The sequence below is a fragment of the Musa acuminata genome, chromosome BXJ1-11, assembly GCF_036884655.1.
Source record: "Musa acuminata AAA Group cultivar baxijiao chromosome BXJ1-11, Cavendish_Baxijiao_AAA, whole genome shotgun sequence".
NCBI lineage: Eukaryota > Viridiplantae > Streptophyta > Magnoliopsida > Zingiberales > Musaceae > Musa > Musa acuminata.
This window is the reverse complement of record NC_088337.1, coordinates 7,028,538-7,051,752: the sequence shown is the minus strand read 5'-3', so window position 1 is coordinate 7,051,752 and position 23,215 is coordinate 7,028,538. Positions and strand designations below refer to the sequence as shown.

General features: G+C 41.7%; 5 protein-coding genes across 7 annotated transcripts; 2 read left to right on the top strand and 3 right to left on the bottom strand.

Moving 5' to 3' along the window:
* Positions 1-545: 545 nt before the first annotated feature.
* On the bottom strand, positions 546-2,256 carry LOC135596580 (rho GDP-dissociation inhibitor 1-like). The gene is made up of 5 exons (XM_065088629.1): positions 1,737-2,256; positions 1,583-1,649; positions 1,247-1,465; positions 1,023-1,147; positions 546-949 (listed from the first exon to the last, which is right to left on the bottom strand). Exons 1-5 carry the CDS (start codon positions 1,959-1,961, stop codon positions 869-871), a joined length of 717 nt encoding a protein of 238 aa, XP_064944701.1. The 5' UTR covers positions 1,962-2,256; the 3' UTR covers positions 546-868.
* Positions 2,257-4,285: 2,029 nt separating this feature from the next.
* Positions 4,286-6,303, bottom strand: LOC135597106 (uncharacterized). Its single transcript, XM_065089625.1, has one exon. The coding sequence runs from the start codon at positions 5,965-5,967 to the stop codon at positions 5,056-5,058; it is 912 nt and encodes a 303-aa protein (XP_064945697.1). The 5' UTR covers positions 5,968-6,303; the 3' UTR covers positions 4,286-5,055.
* Positions 6,304-8,273: 1,970 nt separating this feature from the next.
* LOC135597105 (chloroplast envelope quinone oxidoreductase homolog) lies at positions 8,274-12,149 on the top strand. The gene is made up of 4 exons (XM_065089624.1): positions 8,274-8,431; positions 9,973-10,114; positions 10,813-10,904; positions 11,327-12,149. The coding sequence occupies exons 1-4, from the start codon at positions 8,288-8,290 to the stop codon at positions 12,011-12,013; spliced, it is 1,065 nt and encodes a 354-aa protein (XP_064945696.1). The 5' UTR covers positions 8,274-8,287; the 3' UTR covers positions 12,014-12,149.
* A 457-nt stretch (positions 12,150-12,606) lies between these two features.
* On the bottom strand, positions 12,607-19,454 carry LOC135597103 (zinc finger CCCH domain-containing protein ZFN-like). Of its 2 annotated transcripts, XM_065089619.1 has the most exons (8): positions 19,316-19,454; positions 18,737-19,073; positions 18,460-18,617; positions 17,124-17,186; positions 15,436-15,555; positions 15,031-15,321; positions 13,818-14,144; positions 12,607-13,119 (listed from the first exon to the last, which is right to left on the bottom strand). In XM_065089619.1, the coding sequence occupies exons 2-8, from the start codon at positions 18,852-18,854 to the stop codon at positions 12,796-12,798; spliced, it is 1,401 nt and encodes a 466-aa protein (XP_064945691.1). In that variant the 5' UTR covers positions 18,855-19,073; positions 19,316-19,454; the 3' UTR covers positions 12,607-12,795. The 2 variants fall into 2 exon arrangements, with proteins under 2 accessions (XP_064945691.1, XP_064945690.1); XM_065089618.1 differs by lacking the exon at positions 19,316-19,454 and having other exon boundaries at positions 18,722-18,861.
* Positions 19,455-20,427: 973 nt separating this feature from the next.
* On the top strand, positions 20,428-22,168 carry LOC135597104 (uncharacterized). Of its 2 annotated transcripts, none has more exons than XM_065089623.1 (3): positions 20,428-20,627; positions 20,762-20,823; positions 20,909-22,168. In XM_065089623.1, exon 3 carries the CDS (start codon positions 20,990-20,992, stop codon positions 21,869-21,871), a length of 882 nt encoding a protein of 293 aa, XP_064945695.1. In that variant the 5' UTR covers positions 20,428-20,627; positions 20,762-20,823; positions 20,909-20,989; the 3' UTR covers positions 21,872-22,168. The 2 variants fall into 2 exon arrangements, with proteins under 2 accessions (XP_064945695.1, XP_064945694.1); XM_065089622.1 differs by having other exon boundaries at positions 20,759-20,823.
* The last annotated feature ends 1,047 nt before the right edge of the window (positions 22,169-23,215 follow it).

Here is a 23,215-nt window from a genome sequence, read left to right as displayed (position 1 = left end):
AAGCATCTGGAATTTGAATATGCTAAAAGGGCTGAGCTATTTCTTATTATTTTTATTGTTGTCGTTCCTTTTAATTTTCGTGGGATTAAACTAGTAAGAAAATACAGGCAATTTCATGCTGCTAAATAAAACTCGGGCTTCTGACAGTCCTTGTCTGTAGTAAGGTTCATCCTATTGTTGTATATCGTTCAGTACAAGCAATACGTATGAATGTATCATGTGTCATGTCGGTATGTATCAAACCATGCATAATATTATTAGATCTATGAACACCATATTCTATCCTGGTTTAACATAAAATTGATCGATCATAATCTACTTAGGAAAAGTAAAAACCTGTACCCATTTCATTTCTAGCAGAAAGATGGAAGAAATAGTGAGTTCATAACATGAATCCAATCCTTCTAATCGATTGTACACCCATTTCATTTTTAGCAGAAACAAGGAAGAAATAGTGAGTTCATAACATGAATCCAATCCTTGTAATTGATTTGTATGGTTGGAAAGCAGTGATCTATGGACATAATTAACCAACACACATTCCATGAAAAGAAACTCTTAACAATCCTTGCAAAACAGAAGTAAACATTTGTTATTAGCATCCCATTTAGGAGGGCCACAGAGGAAGAAGCAACACAAGATTAACACCATGTCAGAGAAGGCAAAGCAAACATCAAAGGCTTGCAACTTTCCCCCATACACATAACAAAGCTTGACTCATGTCGAACACCTTCGCCCGGAACGACAGCACCTCAAGACATCCATCTCCGGAGTTCAAATCAAAACGATTAATCCTCTGCAAGCATGCAATGACAAGCTTCAGTTCCTCCGGAGACGGATTCAATGGCACAAAACCTTCGGACGATGCTCAAGCGGGCGTCGGCCAGTCTTTCCGGATCTCGAAGTAGTAGCTCATGTCGAGGTAGCACTTCCCGTCATCATCCACGAACTGCAACAAAAGCAAAAGGGTAGCATGCATCATCCTCTGTCCATGTCCGCTCATCTGCAGTAACCGCTCTCACCTTTGTTCTTGCAGAGTAGGATCCCCTCGCGAAGTAACCACCGGGGGTGGTCTCTTCCTCCAGCTCGTACGTGTAAGGTTCCTTCTGAGGGCTAAATGTTCCCAGCATCACCTTCGTGCTGTCAACTGGACAAAAGATCGAACGCCACGACGGCATAGCACACGAAGCTTAACAAAACAAAGCCCACGACAGCACAAGGACCAAGGTTACGTTTCAAACACTACCTTTCATCCCGGTCTTCCAGACCGTGTTGGTGTAGCGGAGCCCGGAGACGATGTTGTTGGAGACGGTGAAGGAGAACTTGAGGCGGTAGCGGCTTCCGTCTTTGAGCGCGAACGCGAAGCCCTTCGGGTCGGGGACGAATGGAATCGGTAGAACCAGATCGGGGCGCTCGGAAGTCAGGATCGTGAGGTCTTGAATCCTTACGTCCGGGTCGAGAGTCTCTGCGTAAAATAAGCGAACAGGTCATGTGCACGTTACATCAAATCGAGCAAGTCCAAAGAGAATACGTAGATACATATTAGTATATGGAGAGAGAGAGAGAGAGAGAGAGAGAGAACCTCCAACTTCATTGAGATCAATACTTCCAAGGAGCTGCTCCTTCCACTTCCTCAAGCTCTCATCATCCTGTGGAACCAACCACAATGTGCATTGACGGAGTATATACATATGTATCAGATTAGATCAGACGATATATGTATGATAAGACTGCACCTTGTCCATCTCAAGCTGTTCCTTGAGAGCAATCTGCGGGCCGAGGAGCACCGCTCGCTTCTCGTCATCGTCCTCCTCGTCGCCGCCTACGTAGTCCTCGTCGTTGGAGGCGAGGGAGGCGCAGCTGGGCTTCCGGCTTATCTTCCCCTCCACCTCGCTGCTGGCCTCGCTGGGCTCGCCACCCTCCTCCCCCGGCTTCCTCTCCTTCTGCTCCTCCTTCTCCATGTCGGGGCCGGCCAAGGCAGTGTCGTCGCCGCCCGAGGGAACTCCCAGCGCAGCGCACACACCTGCTCTCCTTCTGTCCTCGTTGCTCTCACACGGGAGGAGGAGGAAGAGGAGGAGGACGCGATGCAGGTAGAAAGAGAAAGAGAAAAAGAGAGAGAGGGAGAGCGAGGAGGAGGGAAAGGGGGAGATAAAGAGGGGAGGGAGAAGAGGTCTCGGGTTGAGATCGCCCACACACTATCTTCGATCCATGACAGATGGTGGACGAGGAGCGACCGTCTCTCTCTCTCTCTCTCTCTCTCGCTCTCGCTCGCTCTCTCCTCGTTTTCGGGTGGCAGTTGATGGCATCGGTTATCCCCCGAGGAAGAAGCGCCTATATGTGTGGGGACAGGTGGTGGGACGTGGCCCCCCCCCCCCCCCCCCCCCCCCTCCACACGATTCACGTAGGATATCATGTCACACGTCATATTGAATTCTATCCCACGATTCACATTGGACTAAATACAAATTATCTTTTATAATTAATTAATTTTAGCATTTTAATTTTCATACATTCAAAAATTATATTAATATTTTTTTTTATTTTTTTATAAAAATGAACTATTTAACCCCTTCTAACAAAATATCTATCTTTTTTTTATTTTTAATCATGTAAAATTAAGTATAAAGATTTTAATATAATTTTAAAAAATAATAAAGATTGAGATACTAAAGATAACTAATTATAAAAAATAATCTATAATTAATTATCCTATTATATTCTTTCTCACAATCACACATTACATCATTAAAAATAATAAATATTTTCTATAAAAATTAATTTTTTGAATTATGTGATTAATGTAGTCAAGAAAATATAATACGTCTGCCTGCATCTTAACTTACACATATTATGTTTATCACTCACCGTATAATAAACAAAATGTGTTCTAATGGAATAATTAAAGAACAAAGGAAACTTTTTCTTCCAAGAAATAACCACGAGATCGGATTATTAGTGATTTATGTTATAAGCATATCGAATTCTCTTTCATCAGGAGAAGGAAATTTGCTCTCTTATCAGCATCTTTCACTAAATAATAGTCAACGCGATGGAAGTTTGAGGTGGAAGAAAGGAAGGGTAAATAATAGTCAACGCGATGGAATGGATGATTCTTAATGAAAGGGTGTGTCCATTGCTCTTGTGTTGGCCTTAGGGCGCGGGTCTCGTGGGATAAATTAACGTGGAAAGACACACTGTTCTTGTCTTTGCAGTAATGGACGCCATTGAAGTTGACTATATGCATCCCGTGATCATCTCAATTGCCTTCTGACCACTAAATTCTTATAACTTTTACTTGGATTTCTAATAAAATCTTAATTAGTTTACTGATTATATAAAAAATATTCTAATGTTACTAAAATATCTTTTGTTTTTAGAATTTGAGTGCAAAAATCAATCAAAATAAGGTTGTCTGAGTGGTATATTGCCGATGAGCATTTTTGGTAGTGTCTAGGATTAACTCGTTATTTTATTTTACAATAATGTCATGTAAATACTCAGATCACTTTAGATCTCTTATTGCGTGACTATTCAAAACTTATAAAATTTATATTTATAATATGTATTATCTATCAAGTGTTTGTTTGTTGAAATTCTGAGTTAAATATTTACTCTAATCCACCTTTTTTTTTATAAGTTCTTGAAGGATCGTGAAATGTTTGAAAGAGTTAATCTTTTATGAATAGACACACAAGCATATTACATGATTATATATAAAATCAACTAAGTCCTGGATAAATAGTAGTATCCAACTGATTAAATTTACTCTATATATGTATTGCCCTCGAATGTTTAATCTAATGTGATGTTAAGTTATGGGTCGATCTTTATAAATATCTTTCAAACTTAAAAAAAAAATCTATGTTTATTTTCATCTCACATAAAAATATTTTTTTAGTAAGCCATATTTTTGTATTGTCATGACACTATTTTTGTTTCTTTGCTTTGTTCCCTTCATCTGATTTTTTTTTTTTTGCTAAATCCCTATCTTTTCCTTCAATTCAAAGTCTTCATAATTTTTTTTCTTTCTTAATTTCCATATCATTCTGTATGAACCAAACAACATAACCACACTTTAATTCCAAGATGGAATATAGTTTTATGGTTTATATTCTTAACCTAATGATGTCTTCATTCGGAGTTGCTCCTCGATTGATGAATAGAAAATATTATCTAAATATTTTTCATGATGTAGAATATGTTTCCAATCATGAACCGATAGGGATCGATTGATTATAAATTTAAACATGAGAATAGTTATTGAGGTCAAACACTCTTATCCCTCTCCCCTTTCTACATACTCCAAGTGGACGATGCCTCGACGTTAGGTGGTTGATATCTAAGTGGACGCGTCTTGCCGAAGAATGCTTCTCATCGTCATTTTGTCGAACACCTCGTTAATGCATGAGCGAGAGAGAATGCAGGTCTAAGCGTCTTGCCAAAGAACGCTTCTCATGGTCAGTCGGTCGAATACCTCGTTGATGCATATTTCCATTGACGATATCAATGCATCCACCACCAACGGATGATCTCGAACCACGCAACCCGAGTCACGACCGACGTTGCCGTCGGACTTCAAGATCAAGAACCCAGACCACTACCTCTCTCGTGCGCGTCACATCAGATGTCGCTCCAAGATGAGCGGTTGAGATGAACCTGGTACGGTGGGGGCCCAGCTCAATTATGCACCGCGTCGTGCGTCTCACGCCAGATTGGCGGCCGCTATCGGCAACCACGAGCGGGACCCATCTCTGAGGATGACCGCGAGGTCCATCAGCCCGTCGAATCATGATTCAACGGCAGTGATGCTGTGTGCCACGTCAAATCAGCCTCGGCCTCTGCTCTTACTACATTGCATGTTCTACAGAAAAGGATATGACATCCTCGACCGGTATGATTACCGATTATCCACAAAACGTGGTCCCGTTATAATTGGTCAATCACGAGACAGATTCGCCCACGTCATCGCTGTCACGTCACCGACTTGGTCGATCACCGCTTATAGACAAGGAAAAAGAACTCGGTCACTGCTCGCCGCGCCCGTCGCCGGCTCTACTACCGGGTCCTGGCGGTGGGGGCCGCCAACAGCCTTGCCGCCGTGGGAAACCCCACCGCGCGGCACTTCACGTCGCCGCCAGGCGGCGCGGCGGGGAGCGAGGTCGGCACTGGGTTGGTCGTCCGCCGGTAGGGCCCGAGCCACTTGGCGAGCATGTAGCGGCTCTTCCGCCATGGCGGCACGTGCAGGCCCCGCGCCCGCAGCGACCTCCGCGCCGCGTCCGCCACTGCCCGCACAGCCGCCCTCACCGCCTCCTCCCCCGCCACCGCCACCCTCGGCAGCGCCGCTACCACCTCCTTGTACCCCTCCGTCGCCCTCGCCACCTCGAACTCCGCCGCGAACTCCAAGTCCACGATGTACCTTCTCCCCTGCTCGTCGCCATCCCCTTCCCCCGCCGTCGCCACCACGTCGATGTACTCGTAACTCCCGCAGGTGAGACCGCCGGAGGTTTCCCAGCTCGCCTTGCAGATCCCGGCATTGTACCCCGCATCCCTCAGCCGCGCCATCACCGCGCGCCGGAAGGCAGAACCACCGCAGCTTGACCTTAGCCAGGCGAACCCCTCCGCCGTCTCGTAGACCTCGCCCGCCAGCCTCCTTCGGAACTGATTCATGTCCACCGCGGGGCATATCAGCTCCCGGACTATCTTCGCGGCGGCGCGATCCCGATCGAAAGCGGCAGCGTCCGCTTCGGACCCATCTTCGTCGTCTCCATCATCCTTGGGCGAAGAGGGGGTATCGTGGCCGCCAGTCTCAATGAAGGCGTGGACGAGACGGGAGAGGCAGGTGGCGGCGCCTTGGTCGCTGCCGGTACTGGCATAGCCAGCGACGCGGAGGGCGCCGTCTCCACGCAGGCGCGCCTTAACTTCGCCGTCGAGCGGGCCGGTGGCCCGCTTCATTCGTATGTACGCCATTTGCGCTAAAGAGACCTTCTTCGAGGCGGAGGAGGAGGTGGTGGTGGCACTTTATGGTACGTAGAAAGGTCGGTGGCGATGGTGGGGTCCAGCTTCTCCAAAATAGTACGAGTAGTCCACATTATATAACGGGAGCACCTTATCCAGTCAGCAAGGACCCTACGGGATTCTCCAGTTCACAGAAAGGTAACTCGAACGGGTGGAAAGAGATGGGATGTCGAAACGCCGTTCTTTCAACAATGCAGTGGGAATATCCCGCCGGATATTCTTCTTCCTAAGGATAATACGCAGGAGGACACAGCATTTCAGAAAATATTCCTTTCTATTTAATAAATTACTTATTGGCTAATTAACTCTTTTATATATATATATATATATATATATATATATATATATATATATATATATTGAGGATCGTGACAGATCGGATCCTCTGACATGGTGTGCATAATTGACTGACAATTTCTCTTTATTCTGCAATGCAAAAAAGGAAATTAGAGGAAAAAGGATGAACTATTAATAGTAGAATATGAAATCATAGGTTTGCATGTGAATGATAATTTCTCAAAGCAGGCCGTAAACTCTATGAATATTTAAATCATGTTCGGTGGGAGGGTCAAATAATTCGGAGAATATTGTCACTGTAGTTTGATTTGATGTGCAGCATCGTGCATGGCTTTTCCAAACTCCGCAGGATATCGTCTGGTGGGCGAATGACTGACTGCCGCGTCACCACGCATGTTTCGAGGTCGAGTTGATGCCACGGCTCGGATTTCCTGCCTCGACCAGACGATGTCGCGTCGTCAGGCATGTTTCGAGGTACTTCCGTCGCATCCGCTCGCAGGAGCCCAACGCCGCCTGATATGTCCGTTCGGCATGGGACCCATCGCCAAATCGGTGCTCCCTGTCTTCTATGAGTTATCCGCCGGATATGCCATTTATGAGTCATCTGCTCGTGGGACGTTCTCAGCTTGCCTGCCTTCCGGCGAACATGGTGTTTGATCACCACCACCTTTGCCTCTTTCTAAGCTTCAAGCTGAAACCAGTGACCTTCAAACTAACATGAGAGAGAAGAGAAAAAAAGAGAAACGAAGAAACACAAACACGACGATCAGAAAGATATAATTATAAATAACATCGCTTCGACGGAGATGATAGGTGATGAAAAGTGATCGAAAATAATAAACACGACGATCGAAGAAAATCACACATAAACATAAATACCCCGTGATGTGAGTAAGGACCGAGGTGATAGATGAGTGGAGCGACGTTCCTAAGGCATAGATAGTAGAGATGATGAATAAACGATATCGATATAAGTGATGGATGAAAATAAAAAAAGAAGGATATTAATAGAAAAAATAAATTGTTAATGAAAAATCACCCGATAAATTATTCAAAAGGCTAATGTAATATTCTTCTGAAAAAAAAAAGAAGAATCATTAATGAATGAATTATGTAGGTAAGATATGATTTGGAGTCAAAGAATTTGACAAAATAACGTGAAGATGTTTATTCTAATCGATTCAAGTTGTCATATATTTATTGAAGGGTTATATCCGAAAAATATTATTTTCCTTATTATACCAAAATCAAGAAAATAGTACTACTAAAATAATAGTGTTTCTTTTTAATATACTCGATTTAGAGAGAAGTTTAGGATAAATTTTCTATTATTGAGTTAAAAAAGTATTATTCTTAGAATGAATCATACTACATACAAATTTCATTCACAAACACACTCAATTAACAGTTCTTTATATTCTTCAACGTATAATTAAAATTTAGAGGAAATAAGGAACAACAAATAGTGGAGTATGAAATTATAGATTTGAAATGGATGATAATTTATCAAAATAAATTATAAATTTAGGAATTCTTAAATTATGACCGATGAATTGTGAATTAATTTCGATGTATTGAAAAAATTATAATGATTTGAGTGAAAATTATGAACCATAAAGATGTTGACTAGCTTATCTAATCAAGACTTGGATAGATTATTATAAGATTATATCTTCGTCATTTTTTTATTTTTATTAAAAGTAATTAAAATATTAAAATATTATCACAGCGTCGTGGATGGAGTACGTTACCGATATCCAATGGATGGTCGCCGCGTCATCAGACAATGGTTCATGCTTTTAGCCGGGGCACGATGCGGATTTCCTGTCTCGTTCCAGCCAGGGTATACACCCCATTACATCCGCTTGCCGGGGCGCGACGCCCGGGTGGGGTGGGCCCCGCAGCCCATGGTTGGGACAGTAACGGCGTTCCCTATCTTGAGTTGCGTCCCTTCAGATTCGTCGCCTCAATAAAAATGGTGCGCGCAACGAGCGTCCACCCATCACTCTCGCTCTCGATTTCTCCGGTCTCTACCCACCAAGAACGCATGGCGGAGGAGAAGAGCACCATGAAGGCCATCCAGTACCCGTCCTACGGCGGTGGCGCCGGCGCCCTCAAGGTGAGCAGGCTGCCGATTCGGTACGAGTTCCATTCTCCCCCTGATGCGATGGGATTCATTCCGCCTCCTCCATCCTGAAATGGTGGAACCAGGCCTTGTCCCTTACAAATTAACTCGTCAGACAACCGTATTTTAATCAAGTCAGGCCAAATCCATAAAAATTCGCTTTACGTAATTCATTGGTCCGCTTCTGTTCAAAGAAATCATGAAGATATTCGGAAAGTCTTTACCTTTTGACTTGTGTTTGAGCGGTTGAGAAGAGCGTGAGTCAATGCCCTGTACCTTATCATAGACTGTTCTTATATTATATATGTAAATATATATACACAACAGTGGCCGAATAATTTAACTGTTGCTGGCCCAAGATCCCTTAGTTTTGTTATCTGATGGAACGCCCCCTTAGCGTTAGGGTTTCAATATCTGTAATTGTATTTTCTGGATGTAAAATTCATTTTTTTGACAAAATTATTTGCATTAATTATATGTCTTTTTTACTTTTTTTTTGGGGGGAACCCGAATCTTGATTTTATATATGATCCAAATCTTTGCTAACCTACACTATTTTTGAATTTAGGGTTAAAAGATCCGTAATTGTATTTTCCAGTTGAAATTTTTGATTTTTGTGAAAACTATTTACAATTATATGCCTTTTCCCCCCCCCCCCTTTTCCGGGAACTGAACCACTTGATCTTTATATGTGATCGAAACCTTTGCTACCTTCATAATTTCTGAATCTTAGGGTTAAAAGATCTACAATTGTGTTTTCTGGATATAAAATTCACCTTTTAACAAAATTATTCACTATTACATGCCTTTTTTTTCCTCCTTTTCTGGGAACCCGACACCTTGGTTTTTATATATGATCGAAATGTTTGCTAGCCTACACAATTTCTAAATTTCATGGTTAAAAGATTTGTCATTGTATTTTCCAGATCTAAAATTCACCTCTTGACAAATCTATTTAAAATTATATATATATATATATATATATATTTTTTTTTTATATATGATCAAAAATCTCTGCTAAACCTACGTAATAACTGAATTTTAGGAGTTAAAATTATCTTTAATTGTATTTTTCCGGAATTATAATTCATTTTTTGACCAAAGTATGTGCTGCTCCTTTTCTTTTTACTCTTTCTTCATCTAGGAATCAGTCACCATGCTTTTTCCAGATGATTGAAAACCACTTCTAACGCAGAATTTTCTTCTGGGTTTAAGGATTAAGAGATCTATAATTGTATTTCGGATCAAAATTTTATGCTCCTCTGTTGATTTTATTTTTTTTATTTTTTTTTCTCTAGGAACATTTCTATGATTCCATGAAGTCTTATTTGACCTGCATACTGTTGTTGTTGTATTGTTTTGCCTAGTGAAACATGTGGTCTATTACTCTCAAATTTACAAGAATTTGTCAAAATATCAAGGTTCATAGGTACCTGATCCGGATCTGTTATTTATAAACTCACCTATCACATCGTTGTGCTTTTACCACAATTGGTTTATTTTTTCTGTTTGATTGATTATTATGCTCACTGCAGCATGTTGAGGTTCCAATTCCTTCACCAAAGAAAAATGAGATTTTGCTTAAGTTGGAGGCAGCAAGTATAAACCCAATCGATTGGAAAATTCAGGTTGGCATGTTGCGTCCATTTTTGCCACCCAAGTTTCCATTTACACCCGGTAAGCAAGCAACTACCACTAAATGATAGAGAAGATTATTCGTCGGTGGTTGAGAACTTCGGTGTTATCATCACCAATATGTTGAATGTGCTAGGCGATCTATTATCTCTTGAGCAACCTTTTTGTCATTGTAACTCAATGATTGCAGAAAGAAATGGTTTCTGATCAATTTAATACCTAATTATTTAAGCATATGATCTTTTTCTATTCTCCTTTTTTCTCGTCAGTAAACTTGTATAGATATGATGCGTGCTAGTTTTCTAAAATCTTTAGATCATCAATCAATTTTCTCAGCACTTATTGTCCTTTTGCAGTTTTGTGGTTCAAATTTACATGAAATGTTCATGTTAAACTCGAGTAGTCTATGTAACTTTTTTTTTTGCCCGTTCTCGTTGCTTCTTGAAGTTGTTTTTAGCCAAAATACACCATACATAAATGTCTTGTTATGCTAGTAAATATATGAATGAACAGCTGCAATGGACACACCGAGACTATTGTTAGCATATCATGTTTTGCTTTTAGGTGCATTGACAAGGTAGGTTTATCTGGTTTCCTTTGCATCAACCAACCGATAGACCTTTTCTTTTTCGAATTCGTGTTTAATAACTCATGATTATCGAGTATGTCTGGTTTATTATGTTTCAGCGAAAGTGAAATCACTGTATTTATTTGATGACATCTTCATTTTTGTGAAACAGTTGCTGATGTAGCAGGAGAAGTTGCTGAGTTGGGTCCTGAAGTTAGTGCCTTCAAGAAAGGTGACAAAGTTGTTGGCATGCTGAACTTTTTTGTAAGTGTGCTCGATGTTATTTGTGCATCATAATGTTTTCATTTAGTGAAAGAAATTAAAATGGAATCTTTGAAATAGCTTAATGCCTGATCTCATGTATGCTTTATTTAATTGATTGGGAAACTCCATAGGTAGAGAAGTTCTTTAAACATAGATTTTGTTTACAATGAGATGAATGTGATGGTAAATCAAACTGTGAAACCACCTGAGAGATTGTGATGCTATAAACTTTAGTTAAGGTGACTTGAGATTATAACACCTTTTTATTGGTTTGTTGACTTTTGTGTCGATCTTTTCTAATTGCAGCAAATTCTCAATTATCTTTTGCTCCTTCAATTCAGCAAAGTTGCTCTTTCTCTATTATTATCATGCTTGTGTTTTTTTTTCTTTCTTTCTTGACTTCCGATAATTTGTTATGACAGAATGGTGGTGGGCTCGCCGAGTTTGCTGTGGCACCTATCGGCCTAATGGTGACTAGGCCGCCTGAACTCTCTCCCCCTGAAGCCGCAAGCCTACCAACGGCTGCCATGACTGCTCTCCAGGCACTGAAGGCTGCCGGAACCAAGTTTGATGCCACCGACAAGCCATCTAACATTCTGATCACAGCAGCCTCCGGTGGCGTGGGGCACTACGCGCTGCAGCTCGCCAAGCACGCAGGCCACCATGTCACAGCCACTTGCGGCGCCCGCAACATCGAACTCATAAAGAGTCTGGGCGCGGATGAGGTGCTCGACTACAAGACTCCCGAAGGTGCAAAGCTATGGAGCCCATCAGGCAAGAAGTACGATGCAGTCATCCATTGCACCACCAACATTTCCTGGTCCACTTTCGAGCCTAATCTGAGCACCGAGGGGAAGGTGATCGACATAACTCCCACCCTCCAGACCATGGCTACCTCCATGCTCAAGAAGCTGACCTTTTCGAAGAAGAAGCTGGTGCCGTTGTTACTAAGCCCCAAGTCCGAGGACATGAAGTTTCTGGTGGACATGGCACAGGAAGGTAAGCTCAAGACCATTGTGGATTCGACACATCGGTTGACCAAGGCAGAGGAGGCCTGGGCCAGGAGCATGAGTGGCCACGCCACCGGGAAAATTGTCGTCGAAATGTAGATTCTCTATAATGACTACATTGGAGATGGTAGTAGTAGTGCTGTTAAAATCTCTTGAATGGCTTCTTACTTAATGTTAACTGCTAAATGTGAGGTTATCTGGGGGGCTATAATATACCATGCTAGATTTCAGATGATGCATTGCAGCATTCTTTTCTGCTCCTTCAGATGATGCGTTGACCTCTGTACCTGCAGGAATGATTTCAGACGTTTACGACAGTTGTTCTTGAGACCGATCCCCATTTTGCATTGTGCATAATGACTCGAAAGCCTCGAGAGACACGAGTGAAGTCAACCCTTTCTTCAAGCAGTATCTCCTGCCTTATTCGTCTCGGCTTGTCCATAATAACATAAAGTCCAAAAGTTCAGATTAATCATTTCTATTTTTAATTGGAATTAATTTATCTGAGTCAAAAAAATAAATAAACACTGATAATCAAATGATCAGTTAATAATCAGATGATTAATAGTAAAATATATATATATATATATATATATATATATAAAACTTAAATTTAGAATAATAAACATAAAGATAACTTAAAATTTTTAAGCAGGGATGGCAGCATGGCAGTCAGCCAAAAGAACAAAATCTAGACACAACTGGCTCTCATGTAAAATTGTTAGAAAAGCATAGTGCATTTGTCAAACACAGAATCTTTTTCTCTTTCTTTAATCTCAAAGTGAAACAGCATCATGGTACAACAACCGGAATGAGACACCGTAACTTGGTTCTTCATGAAAAACTTGGTTCGGAAAGATACCTTTTATCTCACAAGGTTCTCAGAAAGAAGAAAGTTTGCCAGTGCTTGAAGTGGCTTGTGATCCCTCTGACTTGATACGTTCATCGCCGGAAGCAATTTGCAGAGAATCAGAGAACAAAAGTCGTCTAGACTTCCCGGTGGCAACTTCAAGAGGAGCTTGGAACGATGGAGGTCCGGACGAGGTTGCAAGTAAATTTCTAGCGACTGCCACATCAGCTAAAGAGGATGTGGCAAGGCTGTAAGCATATATTCCCATGGGTGCTGCCATAGGATGGTCAAATTTGCAGTGTGTGCCAAACTTGCAGATACCATATCGTGAATAAAAAATGCATATGGGTTCTTCCTGTTAGCAAAATGGAACTAACATTAATCAAAACCATTATCAGAAAAAAAATGCAAGTGCATCCAGCGGTAGATCAATTGCCTCACAGTCAATTTTTAGTATATTAATATCCTATAGTTCTCAAAACCACAGTTTGATCACTATTGCTAGAACGAATAGAGAATAGAACAATGCAGCTATATTTCCTGCAAAAAAAAGTCCAACAGTGTAAATTGCTCATTTTGACTTTCGATAAGATACAATAGAGAGAAGTACAGATGACTCTACCATCTTCTCATCAATAATACAACTTAATTTACATTAATCCTCATTATAGCCTGTCGAAAAGCAATATAAATATAGATTGTAAATTTCAATCAATAAATGCATTTTTCACTGTATTATTTCTCTAACCTTCAGCTTGTCTAGGAGTTAGTAATTTGCAGAAGCTAATTACCTAAAATGTGAAAAATCAAATGGATTCAAAAATCTTTAATTACTTGTAGAAGCTAATAATTATGCTTTGTTAAAACTATTTTATTGTAGAATCAACTACTGAAGTAAACTAAACAAAAACATGTTTCTTGGTTACATTTCTCAGTGATAATGAAAGAATATTGAACCTGTGTTTTCTGTTAAATGTGAATGTTGCACGCTTCGGACAGAACATAATACATGAAAAAGGGAAAGAGGGAATAATGAGGTTGTAAAAAACTTACAGGGCGTAATGGAAGGCCTAGAGGACTCAGCACGCAGTCAGGGATAGGAATTAGTCTCTCCCTAGGATGATGGAACTTGCAGGCCGCACCGTATTTACAATCTCCGGTCTTCAAATAAAATTCACATTCAGGTTGACCAGGTCTCACAGGGAAAACATTGTCCCTTGCCAATACATACTGACCCAGAGGAATAGCACCGGATCGATAAGAGTGGATCATTCCTTGAACCCCTGTAGTCGTTTCACTCTGACGAGATGTTCCATAAAACGGAGTTGTCTGCGGCATATGCAGCTGACTCTCTGAAGATGAAACAGACCTCAACTGTCCCTGGGGAGGCATACAACACGTACCAGTAAACTAGTTATACCAGGATAACCTATATCATCTAACAGTATTAGATCTAACAAATCATATTGTTAAGAGGAAATATCAAAAGATATTCGAGTATTGAACATTTCATTTGGTCTAAGACCTAGCTCTTGGTCAAGCACATCGAAATGCAACTACAAATTATCATATATTACTAAAGAACAAGAAAATTGTCCATATAAGTTCATCGGACGTGGCTGTCGAGAAAGAGAATTTTGCAACAAACTGGAACCTCTTATCAATTATTTTTTGGTCCTTACATACATATGAACACTCATAACATAACATGGGCAAGATAAGCACATTTGAAGATGATGGCTTTTCATACAGATAATGCTATTTATCATGTATGGATGTCAGCAAATTTCTAAAGTAATGCACAAATGCCTCCTGTTCCTCCCCTTCTCCTTCTCCTCTCCACCATGGTTTGTACTGGCATATAGTGTGTCAGTACATCAACACAGACCAGATCTGTATTGGTCGTATCATGAACTGACATGGGTCCAATACCCAAAATGTCAATCCTTGATATTTAGTTGTATCTAAAATGCATTTGAATGTACACAATATGAATTTCATTCTTAGAAATGCAGCACACAGAAGTGCACCATTTCTCCGTATGCTGTAGTTCAGGAAAAGTAAAAAAGGATCAGGAGAAGAGAATAATAGATTAGCATTCCATTATGCACACAGCTTGCTGGATTGCACCATGACATTTTATCAGTCGTTTAAGAGAAAATTTGTCTCCATGGTTCAAAATGCAATTGATGTTAAAGATAAAATATCATGTCTGAATCATAAATATTCTGTAATGCTAGAAGGGCTTCAAATAAAATGGATTTACCGAAAAAGTGTTCCAGCTAGGAACTTGAACCAAACCCTGAGGAAAAATCACTTGGGCATAGCTTGAAAGACCTTGCCATCGAGGGCTAGCAATAAAAGAAGCTCTTGACAAGGACAAGTTTGTCAAACCCCCAGTATAAGACTGCTGGCCAGAAGTAGGAGAATGAACACCAGGATAAACAGTAGAACCACATAATGAAACCATTGTGTTAGGCTGTGGATGGTGAAATTTACAAGTGTTCCCAAATTTGCACTCTCCATTTTTCATATAATATGCACATTCTGCTTCGTCCTACAATAAAATTATTATAGAGTATGCTATCATACATAACATAACAGTTGTACACTTGTTAGCAAGAACTTCCAGAAATATAATGTTTAGATACCAAAAGTAGCAGTTACAAACCGGACGAAGTGGATAACCTAAAACATTTAATTGGACTCTTCCAGCAATTCCTGCCTTATCTCTTGGGTGATGGAACTTGCATGTAGCTCCAAATTTGCATGTACCAGTCCTTAGATAGAACTAGAAAAGAATAACAAAAGAAAGTTGTGTCAGAAGAAGATTACACAAGCACAAAATGGCATTCCAGTACTAATCAAACAAGCCTCATTCAGATAAAACTAACAGAAACTAAGCAGCATTAATCTGAAATGTATTCCAAGTATGTAGACATCAATACAATAATTCATACAAGTCGACTTCAAAAATCTTTTTGTTGCAGATCACGAATGGCATGCACCAAATACTATCTAATCCGTCATTACATTACAGCAAAGAAATGAGATAAAGTGAAAAACAAAGGAAAGAGAGATAGAGAGTCTAGAGCGAAGAAGAGAAGTATCGGAGAGGAAAAAGAGCAGGCTCCTGCCCTCAGTCAGAATTTTGTTCAAATAAGAACAATATCAAACTTCCAATCACATGAGATTAATTTCCTCGGAAAAGCCGTGGCCACCATTTTATGGACTCTCAGGCCACGTTCGGTTAAGAAAAGTTAAAACATCCAACCCAACATAAAGCTGTTAACCCCCTCACAAACTATGTTATGTATGGTTGCAGATGTAGCTATCTGCTTTGTATAATTTGGCAAGAATGATTGCCAAGGTTAGTTTAAATCACACCTCTCACCGGATAACTTATTTAACTGTAATAATCTTCCTCTTAGTTGTCTTAACCTCAAACAGATGGCGACTTAGGTAAGAAGCTAGACATAATAACCACCAAAAGTGTAATGTTAAACAGCTAGGATTTTGAACTACAATTAGGAGTATTAAATACTTAATTCTGACTATTAAAGGAAAATTTGGTGAGTAAAGACGGTTATAAAATCAAGTTCAGCTACATCTAATTCACTCCCATCAAAACTCACGAGAAAGGAACTTGGACCAGTGGATGCATTAAGAAGCATTCTGGATTGTCAGTAACAAAACTGAAATAAAGTAAACAAAAGATAAACCAAAGCTACAAAAAAAGAACCGAGGTGATTTACTGAATAAAGGAAGTACTAGACTAAAAGAAAATTGAAACCAGTAAAAGACATATAGTAACAGCATTTTAACTTCAGGAGCTCCAGAAACACATAAATTCTGTAACAGGAATTGCACATCAACTAATCAATTCCTGAGACACTTTCAAATACTAGCAAGCAAGTAACAATGGCAAATCTTTTACATATATACCAGAACTAATAACCATTATGGTGCGAACTTTTTATGTTATTGGTGCTTTTACTTTTCATTTGTTGATACAATAGCAAAAAAAAAAGTATGGTCCATACACCACAAGAGTGGGGGATATACCAGAGAACTAGATAGCATCTATGTAAACAAATACATGATACTAAACACTTAACATAAGAAATAAATGATACCACAAAAGCAACAAAAAGCAGCAATGTGCCAACAACTCTATCTTTAAAACAAACCAGAAAATTTGGACATATCGGAATATATAATATGCAAGAATCCCAACTATTCGATCTTCAATAATTTCCATTTTTCCTGCATTATCTAAATAATCATTGGAAAATCCAGGGAAAATAGGAAATAACTGAATATAATAAATGCAAGAAGAAATTGCCAGTAAACAGTTACCTCACATTCAGGTTGCCCAACTCTTTCAGGATATCCTCCCTTGATCCTTGCTGCCGCAATAGCCTGACAATTAATAGGACCTAATCAAAACCATCAGTTTTGGTGAACTCACACCATGAGTACATTTAAGCCATGCACAAATTGAGGTCATATTACAAACTCATAATCATACAGAAGAAACCAGTGAAAGGCGAATATACAATAAAAAATGACAAGAATGAATAAGTAACAGTCGTCAACAATGTTAAATGTCTTCAAGCATGTATTAATATGTTATAGAGTACTCTGAGCTACTCACAAATGATAATAATTAGTTTAAATAACAGATAGAAGCATATCTTTTTTAACCAATTTTTCCACACAACAGATTATTTGTTGCTAAGTCAAATAAGAATTGTGTCAATATATCTAAAGAATTACACCCTATTAAAATCAGACATCATTATACTTGACAAAAAGCATTTTGTTGTTCGCCAACACACCCTTGTCTGGGTCTAAATACGCATCTAGTGAGAACTTACACCCAAACCTACTGCCATCATTATGTTCTGAAAATTTTTACAGATATGATTCCTAAATTCGATTATCCTAATTAGTTGTGAGCCAATAAATAATGTTTTCTTCTTAATTCATAAAAGTACTACAAAAACTGACATAGTTAAAAAGTAGAACAACAAGATTGAAAAGTTTCACACAGGTTATCTAAAGCAGGCACAGAGCATGTTAATCACCTAGGAATAGGGGTGGTCCACATCATAGACATCAGCACCAATTATTACATCATAGGCATCACCTATACAGGCTCTAAGGAATAAATATAATCAGCACCAATCATCATATCAATTGTCTAAATTGCTGCCGATTCATTCTTTAAGACATAAAAGCAAACAAAACAATTCCCATAATTGAAGCTGAAGTTGAATGATAGGGAAGTCTTGACAAGTAATGAGTGCTGAACATCATCAGGTTGATGATGAGAAATGTGAGAACAAGCAGAACTAATTGCATTTGGATGAGCTACATCCATTGACTTTTATATCTATGATAGCCTACAGTAGCAACATCTTACAAAATTTTCCTTTAAAAATACATTAAAAATCAAGTGCAGAAGAGATTGTTTATAGGAATGTTATATGTAAATGCAAAGCGGTGCCTGAACCGTATAGCTTAATAAGACAATTAGTGACTTTTGCAATATAATCACTCTGCACCATTTCAGCGTCCTGTACTTGGATAAGAACAAGGTTGGAACCACCGAAGACCACAGTGTCATTTGCAATCAATATGAAATAGTTCGTCAAGGTGGACAAGAAGCAGCCAGATGAGTCAGGTTTACCATCTGCCTATTCGGAGGATGATTGTATCTGCAAGTTATCCCAAATCTGCAAAGGCCAGTCCTGAGGTAATAAGTACAGTCCGGCTCCCGTGGACGCTCGGGAAACGGTCCGGACTCCACGGATTCGATCTCTCTCATTCTCATCTGCCACATTGTCACTGCAGTCGCAACAAATGCAAAGGTACGTGAAGGCACCAAAGCAAGACGACAAGCAAACATGAAACGATCAAACGACGAGGGGATAGCGATCGGCCCAACAAACCCTAACAAACCGGACCTTGATCGATGGGGGACCGGAGCAGCGGAGGCGATGCGGCCCCCATCACGTCCGCGGAGGACGCCATGGCGCCGCGCTTGTCGACCCCGTCGGTGACGGCGGCGGCGTCGTAGTCCATGGGCGGGCGGCGGCCATCGATCAGGGTCGGAGCAGGAGCGGCGAAGAGCAAGGTCCCATCGCGGAGGGGGTCTCGGACGATAGGAACAAGGGGAGGAGGAGAGGGGGAGAGAGAGACTCCGATCTCCACGAAGCGTGAGGAGGGGAATAAGAACCACCACCAACAGCCATACGCTCCGCCAGCCAGTCGTTTGGGGCCTTTCGCCCGCGCGATCGAAGGCTGCAGCGCAAATTTTTGCGGGCAAAATTGAATATATAGCCTCCAAAGTTAGTCATTTCCATATTTATTTCTTTAAATATAAAATTATCATAAAAAACACTAACCGTTGTAATTAATCTTCGTGAATTAATGATAAGTATAATGGTATTTAAACTCGAATTGATATTAATAGCCTCTTGAAATTATTAGGAGGGTGAGAAACCAAATAATCGATGATAATAATGGAATCCGGTTTTCATAACCTGTTTGACGAAATGACCGAATGAACGGTGGGACAATGGCCCAAAGCTTTGCTCGTACTCGAGCAGCTGCACGACCCATATCCCGGACTGCTCCTCCGGTTGTCTCCTGTAGAGCGCACAAAGTCGGCAAAATCTATCCAGTAACGATAGATATCGGCGATTTTATGTTTCGTTGGCACAGTAGATGCTCGAAGAAATGCCGAAACGCAGCGATCTGTCGGTATCCTCTAGCCATGTTTCCGATGGGTGGTGTTGGCCTCACCACTCTTATCCAAACCATTCAGAGATCTCATGGCATAGAGGAGAGGGCCTTCTTTTCCTCTCGATCGATAACTCTTCTGAAGTCAACTTGTTCTGCTTCGAGTCCTCCGGCGATGTCTTACACTGAGTCATCTTGAAACTGTTCATCTTCCCAGAAGTGCATTTAGAATCAATAAGACCATTATTGGAGTAGTTCATATCGCTTCTGAGGAGCAGCGACGGAGACTGACAATGATGGGAAGGACATGGCTTGGGCGCAAGCTTGGCCTCATGCAGAGTGCAGTGGGCGAAACCTCATCGATCCACGCCCGTGAATCTCCTGCTCTCCCCTGCTCATCACGTTTGGTCATCTTGATGACAGAAACCACTCATCACTCCACTGTGCCAAACCTTCCCGTATGTACCTTCAATCCCATGCAGTAGAGAGAGAGAGAGAGAGAGAGAGAGAGAGAGAGAGATGTGTGTGTGCACGCATTGTTGCCTTGTCTTGTCTCGGCCGGTGGTCACGGCCCGTTAATTTGGATGCTTTAAGAGTAGCAGTAGTAGTTGCAGACAAGAACAAGAACAAGGACTGTGAAGTGAATTATTTGTGCTACCATTTGATGTTTCATCAAAAACAGTGACTGCAATGATGAATTTGATCTAATAATACACTCTACCCATTGTTGCATGTTTAGCTGCTACTACTCTGTGTGTGTGTATATATATATATATATATATATATATATATATATAAGACCGCGGCATAATAGTAGGACATTATGGTTATATGCAAGGGCTTCAGGGTAATTTAGGCTCTCGACCGTTGAAAACGGGTTCGGGTTAACGGAGGAGCGGTTCCGTTTCCCGACGGCTCCAACTCTACACGGGAAACGTAGATTATATATCCGTTCGCTCCCCCCGCACTCGAGAAGAGAAGAAGAAGAAGAACATCGGCATTGGAAGACAGGATAAGGAGAAGGAAAGGAAGGAGTGAGAACAAAAGAAGTCATCCCATCGTCGTCGACGCCGATCCCCAAAAGCAGAATCCGCTTTCTCTATCTCCCTTGTCGTCAGTCTGAACCTTTTTCTTTTTCCCTCCTCTCTTTCTTCCTTTTTCCTCTTCTGACACCTCGTTCCTTTGTTGCTCGTAATTCTCGCTCTAATCGCGTTTTCTTTTCCCCACTTTTCATGCGGTGATAGAAGGAAATTGAGGACCGCCGTGGTTTGAAGAAAGGAATCTGATGCCTGCCTTTCGCTCAACTAAGGTGCTTGAGCGGAAATGATGCAGACTGAGTTTTCTGGTTTCTTGATTTACTGTTCTTGATCTTGATTGGCAAACTTTCTTGGTAGATCCTTGGGATTTGAGGCGAAAGATCGCTTCAAGATCGAATTTTTTGGAGTCTTCATTGCGAAGGTTGAATCTTTGGATCAATGGAAGGAAGGGGCGTAAGGCGGAGCGTGACGCTGTCGGAGCAGCTGGCTGTGGTGAACTGTTGTAATCTTCGGGATCTCCTCAAGGTCCAAGATGAGGACGAGGCGCGCCCCTCTATCGCCGTCGCCGCGTGCGGGAAGAGGGAAGCCTCCTCCGCGGCCGGAGGTGCCGGCGGCGGAAGAACGTTGCTCGATATCATGCGGGAGGAGCAGGAGACGAGTGGGGTGGTTGTAGGCGGTAATGTCGGCAATGGCATCAACTGGAAGTCGTTTAAGGACCGCCTTCGCCTCGCCTGGGCGGCGTCATCCGGCCGGCCCAACCAGATGCCGTACCCCGCCCTCGTCGTCCCCGTGCGCCCCAACGCTGTCCTAGCCGGCAATTCCGAGATCCCCGTTCCGGCATCCACTCCCGGCCGCGGAGCCATCATCTCCGAGTACAACCCTGCCGTGGCGGCAACGTCACCGCCGGAGGAGCAGCCATCCGGCGGAACAGACACAAGCGGCGGTGGAGAAAGCTCCGATCGTGGGGGCACCGCCGACGCGGCGACTGCGGAGGAGGAGCAGCAGCCAGCGAGGGTCTCGCTGATGGCCCTGCTGGAGCAGACGGACAGGCTGTGGAGCAGCGGAGGGGAAGGGTCCTCTCCGGCAGCGGCGGCGCTGGCGGCAGCCCTCGTGGCCGAGGAGGACGACGAGTGGGCGCTGGAGGACGTCGGCAGCGGCACAATGTACGTGTGTTGCGTGTGCATGGTGCGGCACAAGGGGGCGGCCTTCATCCCCTGCGGCCACACCTTCTGCCGGCTGTGCTCCCGGGAGCTTTGGGTCAACCGCGGCAGCTGCCCACTCTGCAACGGCTACATCCTCGAGATCCTCGACATCTTCTAGCCTGCCGCCGCCGCCACCCCACTCCTCTCTCCGACAACTTTCCTCATCAAGACCAGTTCTTTTAGATCATTTTCTTCATCAAACAGAAGACGGAGGAGGTAGTGGTGGTGAATTAGCCAAGTGTTTGTTGCATGTCTGTATCATTCTTCTTCTTCTTGTTTGCAAGAACTATAGCAGCAAAGAACAGATTACTGTTGCTGTATCAGAAGCTTAGAACAAGGAAGCTGGCACAGTGATGATGTAATTAATGCAGATTACCTTGGCAAATGAATGATTAGAGTGGTTGGGTTTGATGAATCTAATTGTCTCAGTTTGTCTCATTAGGCACATAATGAGAGGAGGTATGAGCAGCACAACAGTGTGACGGAATGCAATGCATGATTGGAAACTTTTGTCTCTAACTCTGTTCTGACAACCTGTCCAGAATCCAGCAGCATCCAAAGGCTTCACTGTTGGGAAGATGGGAGTGGATAGAAGCCTGTTGCCTTCCTCAGCCATGTTGAAAGGTGAGTTGGTGGTGTAGCCAATGCCACCCTTGCAATGAATGGTCCATCACACTGTCAAACATCTTACATAGCAGTATCATGTCATGTGGACCATTCCAGGGGTAAAGATAGCACTTTTCTGCAGCTCCAGAGAGAGAGAGAGAGAGAGAGAGAGAGAGAGAGAGAGAGATCCAAAAAATTGGTTGTTGGGCTACCTTTTCCTCTTGCTTCCAATCAGTTCAGTCTCTCTCATCCACTGTTTGTGAACAGTGATTAGTTTGCAGCATTCCAGAGAAAGACAGAGAGACTACAAGAGGGAAACTTTTGTAGCTCCACTGCAAACCCAGTTCATCTGGACCCTCTCCTGCTTCTAGTAAATTTCTTTCACCAACATAATTATATCTAAAAATATATTAAACATATGACATGATTTATATTTTAAATTTTTTCTCATGTGTGAATGGCAAATTATTAGAACCTAACACAATAGAACTTGAATTGGTAGGTGTATCTAAAAGCTTATATTATTAATATCATCCTTTTTTTTTCTCCTGTGATGAACTGATGAGCTAAAAAGGAAACAACAGTTGAACTGAGGTCATCCACTCTGTTCAACAAATTGGTGACCTACAAGTGAAAGTGAAATCCCAGAGTTGCTGCAAGTTGAAGAGGACTTACACACTTCTCCAAGGATTAGGAGGAACAGTTGGGCTACTTATTGTTCTTGTGATCAGCATCAGTCTCTTTCCATCAACATCATTGCATTCAGAATAACCCTTGAGAAGTCCCACTTCAAGTCAGAGTTGTTGGACAAGAGAGAGATTTGAAGAGGATGAGTGACACTAGAAGAGTTCCATGT

Coding starts and splice junctions, on each gene's coding strand:
- LOC135597106 (XM_065089625.1), bottom strand. CDS start 5,967: ATGGCGTACATACGAATGAAGCGGGCCACCGGCCCGCTCGACGGCGAA.
- LOC135597105 (XM_065089624.1), top strand. CDS start 8,288: ATGGTGCGCGCAACGAGCGTCCACCCATCACTCTCGCTCTCGATTTCT. Junction 8,432..9,972: donor GTGGCGCCGGCGCCCTCAAG/GTGAGCAGGCTG, acceptor TGCTCACTGCAG/CATGTTGAGGTTCCAATTCC. Junction 10,115..10,812: donor CAAGTTTCCATTTACACCCG/GTAAGCAAGCAA, acceptor TTTGTGAAACAG/TTGCTGATGTAGCAGGAGAA.
- LOC135597103 (XM_065089619.1), bottom strand. CDS start 18,854: ATGGACTACGACGCCGCCGCCGTCACCGACGGGGTCGACAAGCGCGGC. Junction 18,618..18,736: donor CCGGTCCCCCATCGATCAAG/GTCCGGTTTGTT, acceptor TTGCGACTGCAG/TGACAATGTGGCAGATGAGA. Junction 14,145..15,030: donor CTAGCTGGAACACTTTTTCG/GTAAATCCATTT, acceptor ATGCCTCCCCAG/GGACAGTTGAGGTCTGTTTC.
- LOC135596580 (XM_065088629.1), bottom strand. CDS start 1,961: ATGGAGAAGGAGGAGCAGAAGGAGAGGAAGCCGGGGGAGGAGGGTGGC. Junction 1,650..1,736: donor AACAGCTTGAGATGGACAAG/GTGCAGTCTTAT, acceptor TTGGTTCCACAG/GATGATGAGAGCTTGAGGAA. Junction 1,466..1,582: donor TGATCTCAATGAAGTTGGAG/GTTCTCTCTCTC, acceptor TATTTTACGCAG/AGACTCTCGACCCGGACGTA.
- LOC135597104 (XM_065089623.1), top strand. CDS start 20,990: ATGGAAGGAAGGGGCGTAAGGCGGAGCGTGACGCTGTCGGAGCAGCTG.